Source organism: Aptenodytes patagonicus, chromosome Z (assembly GCF_965638725.1).
Source record: "Aptenodytes patagonicus chromosome Z, bAptPat1.pri.cur, whole genome shotgun sequence".
In the NCBI taxonomy this organism is placed as follows: domain Eukaryota; kingdom Metazoa; phylum Chordata; class Aves; order Sphenisciformes; family Spheniscidae; genus Aptenodytes; species Aptenodytes patagonicus.
This window is the reverse complement of record NC_134982.1, coordinates 950,424-963,295: the sequence shown is the minus strand read 5'-3', so window position 1 is coordinate 963,295 and position 12,872 is coordinate 950,424. Positions and strand designations below refer to the sequence as shown.

Below are 12,872 nucleotides of genomic sequence, written 5' to 3'. Positions count from 1 at the left end.
CATCGACGCAATCCAACAGTCCTCGCCTGAGCGCGAGCCGCAGATAGCAATCTCGCAGCTATCTTGTCTGATCTGCAGAACAAAATGGCTGCACAGCAATCCAGGCTTTCTTAGGTGATGTCTCTGCCTTTCCTACCTGGGCATCCCCTCGGCTGGTAACGCAGTGCACAATGACAGCTGCCCCAGCACTGCAGCTCGCCGGCCGGGGGGATTCTGCAGGATTTTAGTGGTGTCACTTGCTCTGACATGTAGGAATTGGGGATTATTTCTCTTCAGCCTCTCTGCTTTTCTCCTTTTATGCAGGAGCAACTCAAATTTAATTCTAAATTGTTTTTTACTTTGAATAAAATGCAGTCTTGTTACTGTCATGCGCAATAACTACTTAGCTTCTTCATATACTCTAAGACCGTACTTTTGAAAAGAAATTAAAAATCTATTTATTCATGTCAATTCTGAAATTACCTTAGAAGTTGCAGGCATTGCACCTGTTGCAAGAATGGTACTTAAATGACTTGAAGAGGTCATCAGCAAAAAAGAAGTCTCTCCTAACATAAGTTCAGTTGAAAAAATTTAAGTGTCAGAATTATATTGAAGGCCAAAAAAAAAATTCTGTAACAATTAGGAAATTTGACATTGAATGTGATTGAAAAAAAATCTTTTCATCATTACATCTTTAGAAAAAAATTCTTCAAATAATATGACTAGTTAATTTTTAATTTAGGTCTAAAAATATCCTCTGGTTTTATACCTGTCTGAAAGATGAGAGAAGATATGTAATAAAAATTCACTGCACTAGAAGTAGGAAGGGATTCAGGGATATGGATTTTTAACCCAGCTATCCCAATTTATATTTCTGTCTTTCTGTGGACGTTTCACTCAGGTATACGTCAAATCATCCAGAAAGGGTCACAATTTGGTTTAATTTCTTGCAGAAAAACACTATGCCTGTGGACACGGGGAGAGAGGGCAGACGGAAAAAAATTAGAGCTATGATTCTTCACTTCTTTTTTTTTTTTTTTTTTTTTACATAAAATCAGAAAAAGATGCAAAGCAAGTTAAATCGTATTCTTGGAGTCCATCATTTTTTTAGTTGGAACTTGATCTCGTGGCAAATTATGAGAATAGGAATCAGAGTTATCAGTGTTTCGTTCATGCCTGTGCTATTGATTTTCCTGAGCAAATTATTTAATTTTTTAAAATCTATCGGCAAAATGGGGTTAACAATGCTGACTGATGTAATATGGTTAAAGCTCTTGAGATTCAGCAAGGAAAGGCATTTTAGAAATCCAAGCAGGTATATGCCTTGAAAATAACTGATAAGCTTTAGTATTTGTGTCACATTTTCATTAATAAAAACGACATAGGGATCAAAGACTCAAACCTTTATTTTAGTGTTCAAGTAAACACATGAAAAAGTAGGCAGATTTGTAACTACTCCACTGTTCGCTGGATATACCTTTTTGTGTGGATATCTCTGTGCTGTCACATGGGATGTTTCCCACGAGGATATATAGAAATAGTTTCAGAGAACTGGCAGATTTGCTATCTCTATCCTAAATGTTGAAAGCACTTCAATACTTGTGTCCAAAATTTTATCCTCCTCTACTGGTTGAGAAAAGTCCAGTCTGGTTTTGGTACTCCTGATAACTCCCTTGTACTGATAAGGTGGTCAGCTCTGTCCAGGGACAAAATCGCTGCCTTCTGCTCTCTGGATTGCCTCCTGTATGGCTCTTTTTCATTTCCATATGCTTGTGGCATACGTGTACCAATGCAGAATAAAACATCTGGAACAAAATGATGTTTTAATACAAATTTATATAGGAATGTGTCATTTCCTGAACTACATTTCTGTTAAGTTACTGCTTGAAGTAATTCTGTCTAGTAAGTTGCACCCTCATTTTTAATGAAAGGAGCTTTTGTCAGTTTGTTTCTTAATGACTTTTTTGAACAGAAGGTATGTGTAAATCATCAAAACTTAGTTTTTACTAGGGCAGATTTTTTTATTTTTTGTTTAAAGAGTATGATGTTACCTAGATTTCCATCAAGAAAGACAGCACCCCCTGCTTACAGTAATTTCAGTATGCATTCAATGTATGAGCCCTTCCAAAAGCAGGAGGAGCACACTGAAGTGCAGTCACAAGCTGCATTCTGGTTTGGTAGGATCTTTTCTGTCACATCACCATGTTGGCCCAAACTTCTACTAAAATACCTTTAAATAGATATTCTCTTGCCCATTTGATGGCAGTGCGAGTGTGTAGGTTCACTAAAAGATGCCGAATCAGCGCCAGGCGTGAGCAGGGACCTGCCCTGGGCTGCGCAGGCAAGGCTGCCGGTCCCGGGAATGCACATTAGCCTGGCTGCTCCCTGTCCTGCTCCACACTAATGGACTCAAAGGTTAAGAGCAAAGGATCTCCACAGCCCCAATCAGCAGAGCTTTTCCAGGGCTAATTACCTCTTTACTGCGCTGACTCTAATGTGACATGTTTATTGCCTTAACTAACAACTCATTAGCTTAGTTGATGTTTTTGTCAATATTAATTCGTTCATTTAAGCCAAGTCAAAGCTTAAACAAAGATGTCCAGGCTGAGAAACGGGCAGCAGAATTACTTTTGTTTAGTTCATCTTTTTCCGTAGCTCAATTTACACGAGGCAGGTGCCAGCAGGAGCAATGCTAGGAGGATTCCTATGAAAAAGGTAGGCATAGTTCATTGTAGTAATGTTTGAGTAGTCATGCTTTTTAATAAGGTTCTTATTTGAGACATAAAATTCACACAAACTAGAGCTTCATGGCCTGTTATGCACTTCAAGAAGAAACTTTCAGTTCTTCTGTTACACACGTATAAGGGATTAGTGTGAATGGACTAGAAAAGCATGTCTGTTGTTGGCTTTTCTGAATGCTTAAAATGACAGGCGGTTTATTTAATAAACAAACCGAGCAAGGCATAGAGGACAGTTCTGAAAACTAAAGAAAAACCTGTTAAAATCAATAGGTTATCTTTATCACAATAGCAAGCTAAATGAACATTATTAAGAGGTAACAAATAATTATGTAGAGATAACGATAAATTATCTTTATCTGGAAGCATTGCTTGTTTTAGTCCTCCTACACGTTTATATATATGTAATTATTTTTATAAAAAAAATAGTCTATTAAATGAAATTGTTAATCATGTTTCCTCAATATGCAGAACCTGGATCAGAATTCAGGTATGTTGAAGTTGTTTGGGACATCATTTCTCTCTCCCCCCCCACTCCCTTAAGCTATATTTCTCTCTAAAAGAAAAAAAAGGCATTGTGGGGAGGAGGGAAAGTGAGTTAATGAGGATGGACACCAATGCTGTGAGGTAATCGTAGTAAAATGTATGAGTTAGGCGTGCAGCCCTCAGGAAGGGAGGCGATGCTGCGGGTGGGTTACTGGCACGGCGGGTACCTTTCAGGGCAGAGCTCCCAGCCAGCTTCCTTTGCTGCCTGTGGTCCTCTGCAGCGATCGTAGGAGCAATTTGAATATCCTGCTCTCTGATTTGGGAAATTCATTTGTCTTGTCATTCTAGATTCTGCTGTCGCTTTTGGAGGGGACAGTGCTGATGGCAGAGTCTCTCTTTAACATTAATGTCTGAACGGCCAGGACACTCAAACGTAACAGAAATGACCCAAAATTCAGTTCCTTCACCTACGAGAGATAAATGTTTGAGCTTACATCTCTAACTGACCTTAACCACCAAATACTGAGTCCTTCAAAGGTGGAGACATGTCCAGCAGTTCCTGCTGAAACTCTGCAATGGTTATTCTTTAAAAACAGAGTTACAGGTCAAAAGGCGAGCACAGCTCTTCAGTCTAGGGGTCTAGAGCCTCCCCTGGTACCAAGCGCTTTCTGCCCTTTCCTGAGAGCTGCCTGTCTTATCCACCAGTGCCCGGTATTGGGAAGATGGCACAGCTCAAAACAAACCACAGCACTGCAACAGCCCTGCCCCAAAACCTGAGAGCACTGCATCAATAATAATAATAATTTAAAAAAAATCTTAATGTGTAAGATATGCATGAGACAAGACTGGCAGTGGGTCTATAAAAAATGGACTAAAATGGACTAAGTACATTTCCTATTTGAGAGCCGATTCTCAGTTTTATTTGCTTTTTTATACACGTCTAATGCTCACTTACTGAGGTGTGACACTGGAATGGTGAAAATTATACATCTCCTTGTGAACCTTCAGGCAACTCTTCTCAACATATAGCTTATTTGTGGGCCCCACATCAGGGAGATTTCTGCTCAGGTATGTAGGGTGGTATTGGTATTTAAATGCTCGTGTGCTGTCCAGTGTTTCCTTAGCAGAAGGCCCAGGCACGGTTCTGGAGGTGCTGAGATCTGGGAGCGGAAGCGGTCACAAACAACATCCTGTTGTGCATCCCGAGACAGAGTGATGCGGAGGCTTTACAAATAATTTCATTCCCTTTCCCAAATAAAGCATTACTACGTATCTGACATCGAGGAGGTGTCAGTAGGAAGAAAAATCCTTGCTGTAAAATTGGGTATCTCGTTCCCGAATCACCCACATCTGGGAGCCGATGCTGCCGAGCTTCTCAGTGACAGGCCAGGGAGCTCTGTTGGATTACCACCAAGGCTTTCTTCTCTGCCGTTTCCCCTTCTAAACTCATACTGGGGCGAGAGCAGGACAAGTAGGCAAATCCCCTGAGCTGCTTGGCCCAGTTTATCAGCTCATCAATACATGTTTTGCTTGCGCGTTTCTTTTTCTGCTTTGTGCAAGGGAGCTGCCTTGCCAAAGATTTGCTGGGAGAGAACGCCGGGGCGGCAGCTCTCCCTGCGGTGAATGGCCACTGCCGGGGAGCCGTGCCTACCGTGGGCTCTGGGGAAGGGGGGAATACAACACTGCCCTGAGACAGCATCACTCTTGCAGTGTTAGTCACTGCAGCTGTGTCCCCAGATAGTTAGTTCCCTTAAACTAAACATCATCTCTGCTGATTACTGAGGTGATGTCATCATGGTGTAGCACAGGATTTTAATTAAAGAGGAGATCTGATTGTGCCACCTTATCTGAGCCCCTGCACGGGCAGGCGCATGGCACGTTTGGAAACAAGCAGCTGTTTTGGTGACTTTGACTTATTTTTGTTGTTTCTCACTCAGTTAAGCACATCTAGCATGAACTGCTTCTAGCTGTAGCCAAGATACCGATGAAAAAGTGTGTAATCTCAACGTGGTTGATTTTAATTGATATTTTCCCAAGTTTAATCTTTTAAGCTTGTTTTTCTTAGATATCCTTTCAAAATGATGTACCTTTTTTTTCTGAAAACTTTATTACCTATGTTAATGTTATTGCAGATTTTCAGGGTTTTCTTAGCAAGTGTCTATTGAAGGGAGGACTTTTTTATCATTTCTGCTTTGATTTTTTTTTTTTTTTTTTCACAATTTTCAAGCAGAAATATTTAGGCATGGAGACTTCTTACATTTTTTCCAAAAATACATTTAGTGCTATTTCTTTTGCAGTGAAAATACTATGTTGAAGACTCAACGCTGGCAGTATTGGCATGGGCCTGTTTATGTGGCACAGTGATCTGAATCAGACTGATGTGTTGCAGTAACAAACTGGCTGTCGTTGCTATTTGAGAATGCTTTAAAATTCTCGCAGGCAGCGACTGGCGGGGTTGCAGCATTGCTAACGGGGTGAACACTTCTAATCCATCCTATGCTTGTGTGTACCAGAACAGTCTCCCTGCCTTCTGCTGTTCGTTGAGCTACGAGTGATGACGGGGAGCGTGGATACCGTTTATCTGAGACAGTCTATACTAGTATCCCCTGCCTTTTGGAGCGTTGTTAGTGTCTGCGTTTGAGGACTGCTATGGGTTGCCATCCTGGATTCTGTATGAAATCCATGGCACAGGGAGTCTCTGGGCATCACGTACCCTGAGGTTAATTAACATAACTGATACCCACAGAACCATGTCTTTGTCTTCTTCGCTGGCTTTGGGAGGACCCTGCAGTTGTAAGCTCCTGCACTTTCTTCGTGAGATAAAGCCTTAATATGGTGACTTATGAGCAGGTTTCCATACTGCATGTTTCTCAACAGCAAGTATTTGGAAACAAGGCAAAATCAATTCTGCAGCTCTCTTTTCACTGTCCCGTTCTCTCCCACTCTGCACGGCAGGCAAGGCACTGACGTTTCTGCTGCTGCAGCCGCCCAGCCCCAAGCTGCCTGCGCACAGCACCATCCGCAGAACCGCCATCGACCTCATCGGCCGCGGCTTTACCGTCTGGGAGCCCTACATGGACGTCTCCGCCGTGCTGATGGGCCTTCTGGAGCTCTGCGCTGACGCGGAGAAACAGCTTGCAAAGTAGGTATCTCATTTATTCACTTATAAATACTTACTTGTATCATTTTCCACCCACGGATCTAGGTTTTGCAGCAGTTGGTTCAAATCCTGTGGTACTTGGAAAGAAGGTGGGACAAGGAACAACTCTTTGTTTCAAGTTTTGCATTTGAGCCAGTACCATCTAAATTACGATTTCAAGTCTGCTTTAGTCTGGCTCGGTTTGCAGTCTCGGGCAGCTGCAGTGGGCGATCTCAAAAGGAGAGGGTTTAACCACGGCAGGAGAGATCCGGTCACTTGTGCGCAGTGGCACTGCAGTGCTGGCTTCTCTTGGCACGGGGAGTCACCCCATCTAAAACTGGGGGACACCAAACACTTGGTAGACATTGCCTGGGGCTACACAGCGTTAATCTTCCGGTCATATTGCTAGTAATTTTGGGAAAAGAAGCGAGTTACACATTTTTTTATATCTAAAATATGTCTGTCTTTAACATAATTTTTTTTTCACCCTTTCTTAACTGTAAAAATAGTATTTTCAGAAGGTTTTTTCCACTGGTGTGTCTGAACACATGGATTTTTTTTCCCATGGTTTTACAAGCCATCCCGTCAGGTTGTGAATTGTTTTGGAAAGTACATTTTGGAAAAGGTGGTTATTTTATCAACAGCATTGCTGTTAATAGCATCAAGGTAACTTGTAGATTTAAGGATTGCTAAGAAATCATAAACTCAATAGACCACAGCCTGTCTCTAGGGTCAGAGAACAACTTATTAAAGTGTCCTAAATCAAGATTTATATGGTATGCTGTCTTGTACCTCTGTTCTAACCTCTTTGAAATAAAATCTTCTTTCAATTAGGTATTTGTAATTGCGCTTGGAGGGGGGAGGGCAAATTTCAAAAGGAAGTCTGACACTTCGACATAAAATACACAGAAAAAAATATAACATTGGGGGTTTTGTGGGGTTTTTTTTGTGTATGGAACTCCCAAGTGCGTATTTGTTCCATTTCTTAAAAATTACTATAATTGTACAACTTCTAGTTATGTATACACAAGTATGTATGCAAGTTGTTACACTTGATGGTGCCGTGTATTACCAATCACGCCATCAAATAATTATGGCTAAATCAAATAATTATGGCTAAATGTGTAAGTGAAGCCATTAAGATGACTTGTGTAATAAAGGTAGTGTCTTAACCTTTTTTTAATGCGTTTTGTGTTAAGATAATGGAATTCTTGAATGTTAGTGTTTGGGATTTATTTAATATGTGCAACTTTGCAGGACATGAGCAGCATTTTTGTTGAGTATCCATGAATTTTATGATCTGAGGCCTAAATGTAATAAATTTCAACTGGGGCCCCGATTCTCACATGAACAGTCTTTACTCACACCATTAATCTGATTAATGACAACAGGACTATTTGCACAGGAAAGGGTTTTGCAATATAGTCCTTATTTTTATTATTGTTTGTTGTAAAATTGATCATCTCGTCTGAAATTTATTCTAAATCTCTATCTGAACAATTATTTCTGTATTTAGTTTTTATAAAAAAAAGCAAACCACTTAAACGTGCAAAAGGAGAGGCTCTGATTTCTATGTATAAATAAAGAAAAAATAAGTCACTATAAGAAGCAATCACAGTAGGCTGTTTATATGAAATAAAACAATGATACTATGCTTCATGTAATTGGCTTTGAAAGCTATTTCAAGCTTCCTGCTTTTAATGGAAAACCTTGAAAAATGTAAGTGGATATACATTAGTGTTGCTCAGACAAAATTTTCATTCATAGATACATAGCTCTTGCATAGGAACAAATTAGTCCTCAGTTAGGACATACAAAACGTGTAGCTCCTGCTCCGGGTGGAGGGTTGCCTTGAGCAAATAGAAATTTCATATTTATTTGGTTGTCAGTATGAATTAATACTGTAGTATTAAAGTTCTGCAGACATTCACTTGGAAAATGACTGTTGCTACAAATATTTAAATTTAATAATAATTTTCATCACATAAAATATAGAAATCATTGATCTTTTTTCTAATAAAACCTCAGCACGTTTTTGTTGTTACGCGAGTTTATGTTCTTAAATGCATAGGCTGTTACCGTGTTCGCGGTTCTGCGTTTTGAATCTGTGCTGATGGGCTGTGTTTCCAGCAGAACATAAACAAAACCTTCAGCCGGTGTGAATCACGATGGTGCCGTTTATTTCAGTAGAGCTTTCCTAATCTGCACCAATTGCAATTTTAGTGCTTTCTAAGTCTGGCATCCCAAGCCCTGTGTGAATATTCCCTAGGTTTTTTAAACATATTTCATGCTTAATTTTTAATTTATGTAGTGCTTTCTACCTAATATTTTAATTAGTGGCGTTCCTTAAGTGTTAACTTGTAAACCGTGCAGTAATTGCTAAACCATTCATTAATGGGGAAGCAATTTCATTCCTAAAGGAAGACAGCTGACTGGTCTGTGATATTTTCTTTGCAAGGTTTTTGCCTGGGGGGGGGAATCTAGTGTCGGAAATTGCCGAGGTCATCATAATTGATTATTTAGGTATTAATTTTATTGTATTTCTTTTCATGAAATGCAGAGGTTCATTTTTCATCAGGTAATATTTTGCTTGATGGTATTGCTAATGTCTATCAAGCTTTCTGGGTATATTCTGAAGCGTGTGGGAGAGGACAGTTTTATGTTAAAGGAGAAAGAAATGTCTGCAGTACTTTATTTTAAAACTGCAGTAGGCCTTCAGTGGCCCGGTGGATATTCGTCTGCGTGTGAAACGCTGTGCTGAGCGGAAGGAGGGTGTTTGCTTAGCTTACAGATGTTCTTGTTTACAGCATTGCCATAATAATATTACTTTAGATACTTAAAAAAAAAAATCCTTTAACAATTAGCCAATTTTCTGTTTTATTCTAAGGCTATTGTTTGCTAAATCACAGCAAACACTGCTTTTTTATGTTGCAACATACGAAACTGTAGAATATCCTTATGATTACAAATACCTTAATTATAAGCATTATTGTCAAGTGTTTAAACTATGTATTTATGTTTTCAGTTACTTTTCTATTTTAGTCAGGAGTTTCTTTTGCTTGTAGCAATAACATTTAACGCCCTGAGCACTTTTACACACCCGTAGCATTTAACCTTAGAACTCAGTTTCAAATCTTACAGTTCCGAAAACTGCTCTATTATGAATGAATTTTACTTTACAAATGTGTTTACAAATGTTTATTTATAAACACACACATTTTAAATGCTAGATGCAGTAAGGAACTGACTGGGGTTGTCTTAATACCACGTATGCATTTTATCATCCCTCTGTGGGGGAGGTGTTAAGGTTTCTGACTTTCTTTTACATTATACTAAGGCAGATATGACCAATTTTATATAGCAGTTTTAATTTCCTCAAGATTTAAAGAATGAATGATTGCCGTGTGTTGGGGGGGGGTGTTTCTGGGGAAATATGTACAAACTGGATGAACAATGTTATTTGGCTGAACTTCAATTATTTCATGCAGTGCAACAGAAGAAGCTGAAATGTTTTGCCTTCCCAGAGAATCTCCTAAGCCCTATTGTATGTAAATGTAGACTTACAGAAGCCAAGCGAACGCAGTTCCTCAGAAAGTCATTTTCATCTTGCGATTACATCCTTAGCTGTCATAAAGATTAGTATGGCTCTCTATCCACAGAGCACTGAATAAATGAATGTATCAGCATGTAGCCTTGAGGAGCCCGATGCAATTTTCATCATGATAAATTGCATAATAAGCGAGAAAGTGTTTGCTTATTAATCCATAACAAGATTTAGATTGAAAGTGGCCTGTTACATTCATGACAGATACAGTACCGACTGCAGACAGACGAAGATGGAAAGAAATAGAGCAACAATGTGTGCAGGGGGTTAAGTGTGCATCTTACCCTCCCGGTGCCCTGCTGAGCTGCCCCTTTTTGTGCCTGATTTACCGTGTACACAATAATAGTGCACAGCTGCCTGGCTTCTCTCCCTGATGTTAAGAACGTTTATGAAAGAGCTTTTATGTCAAGCTTCTGCTTAAAAAAAAAAAAAATCACTTCACAAAAAAAAAAGCAGTGTTTTTCTTTTTTCCCCTTCTGAATTAAATAAATATCTGAGCTGTTATCCAAAACTCTGGTATTTATAACTCCTCCACTCTCCGAGTTCATCCTAGTCTCCAAAGATTATACTGTGCTAGCCTGCCATGCTGAATGAAACTGCTCAGTTGTGAGGATTAAGAGTATTTTTCTAGCATTTATTAGGCTTTGATTTCTTGGCATGGATGACGATAGGGATCATTGCTCTCCGTTATTTTTGCTCTTTGAATTACAAGCTACAGTTTGATATAGTTTATGATATAAAATACTAAAATTAGCAAATTGCACTCTAATCGATCCATATGTTTTTATATACATGTATGTACTAAAATAATTAGGCTAAATCTCTTTAGTTTTGATTGCGTTTAGTGGAAAACTTTCTATACTTCTATGTTCTTATGGATTCTATCTGTGAAGCTGTAGGATATATAATAGGGACATCCCTGGTTTTCAAGTACGGTGGAACATTTTTAGAATATAGCCTAAACAATTGCTGAAATTGAGGGTTTCAAAGGGGAAATGTGAGCTAGGTGTTTGGTCGTAAAGGTGATGTGGCAAGTTACTGTACGCTGCCACTACAGAAATGATTTAAACCTGGAAATAGCAGGGATTTGTGTCTGTGTCAGTTCTGGTTTAGGTCTTTGATTCCAGGAGGCTGGAGCTCAGTTTAGATGAGCTGCAGCTGTATCACGCGAAGGGCAGCTGTCCGTGGGCACCTGCAGCCTCTCGTGGAGGCTGAGGAAGAGGAGTACCACACTTGCTGGCTTTATGCCACGGAGGGAGTTTGGTTCCTCCCGTTCATTCAGCCATCACTTCAAGGCTGCCTGTATCAACATGCTGAAATTTCACATTCTTAGTCCCATGAAGTTTTCATCTGGCATTGCTTTATGGAAGTCAAGAAATGTAGAGATCCAATTGCTACGTTTTCTGTTCACCGCTATCGAAACCTTTTCTGTCTACCTTTTCCTAGGTATGACCTACAGCTCTGCCCAGGTAGCTTGTTCTTTTCCACTTGTTTTAAGAATCAGCTTTTTTAATGCATCTTCCTTATTTTTTGTAGATAGGGAAGTACATAAACATTACTCTGAAGTTGTGATAACTTGTGCTAAACATATAAACAAGTTATCTTTTAAAATCTATATTTCGTTGAAAACATTATTCAAATAGTATATTGGTTCCCAAAGAACTCAGGGTGTTCAGATTACTGGCATGGGGGTAGTTGGTGATGGATTTGGGAAGGGAGAGAGCATCATTCCCTAATGATGCAGGATACTGGCCCCTGAGATCAGTCTTCTAGAAATGAGCTAAAAGGCACAAATCAAGAGCACAAATAGATACAGTAATAAATCCCAAGTTTTTTTACTGTCATTTGCAGGTAGCATATCATCTCCGGTGTTAAAGGCATGTGTTACAGCACAAGCTGCATCCATTTTGTCTGTTATGTGTACAGAAATGATTCCTCAAATGTCCGCTTACAGTGCGGTGGGAAGTCAGGGGGCAGGATGAGGACAAGAGGGACAACACGTGCTGCCGACTCTTGATGGATGTACAGAAGTCCTAAAACTCATCAATACAAGAATAGAAGTCTGGGTGTGAAAGGCAGCATTTCCCTCTGTACGTTAGTTTTGCATCTGCTTTGGTTTTGTTCTGGGTTTTGGTGCAGTGAGCCTGTCCCATCTCACAGAGCTTTCCTCTGAAAGAGGACGTGCAGAGCAGCTGGCCCAGCCCCAGGAGGGGGTTAATCTCTGCCCACATACTACCACTGCTGAGCCATGCTAATGAATTAACAAAAAGCCTGTTGCTTTTCAGGAAAATGCATGCTTTACCAAGCACCTTGTAAGGAAAAGTACTGCTGGCAGAAACACGAAGCCTTTTTAGAGAAAAAACCTACTGAGGCCTGGGGGTTTGATTGCTTTCGGGAGATAATGAGCCCCTCTGAAAGTCTGACTCTGATACCTCCTTCTTCCTGGTGCATCGCTTTTGTCTGTAACATCTGTACAGGATTTTTTAAATTATAGTCAAATATGGTTTTACAAGTAAAAGGCCAATGGGGACATCTTTATTGTTGCAGAGACTTTATTGGTTTTCAAATTCAGTAATTTTAATGCATACAGTGATGGTGAGGAGTGGGAAGGAAAATTACAATAAACTTTGGTTTGTATATATGTGAATTCAGGTCTGTAAAATGGTGATCCATACCTCATCTTGTTGTTGCTCTGGAAAAATAGTTCATTTGGCAGAGAATGCGTTAACCACCCTGAAGTTCTTTGTTGCAAAGTGTTTAATTTGTAAGCTTCCGCAACATAAAATCAGATATTGCCCAGAGAATTATATTTAAGGACACTTCTTAAAAAAAAAAAAAAAAAAAAAGAGAGAGAAAATGTGTCATCCTCTATAGACACCTCCCTCTCTAAATTAAAGAAATAAGTAAAGTAACTGTTCGGTTACCA

The 12,872-nt window shown here is 39.6% G+C and overlaps 1 protein-coding gene across 5 annotated transcripts in view; it reads left to right on the top strand.

The window, feature by feature from the left end:
* The window catches only part of LOC143172360 (WD repeat-containing protein 7-like), a 151,127-nt gene that overhangs the window by 92,618 nt on the left and 45,637 nt on the right, over positions 1–12,872 (top strand). For all 5 annotated transcript variants that reach the window (XM_076361702.1, XM_076361705.1, XM_076361701.1 and 2 more), the window contains one exon: positions 6,159–6,345. In XM_076361702.1, the coding sequence (XP_076217817.1) occupies positions 6,159–6,345 (187 nt within the window). The remainder of the gene's footprint in view (positions 1–6,158; positions 6,346–12,872) is intronic.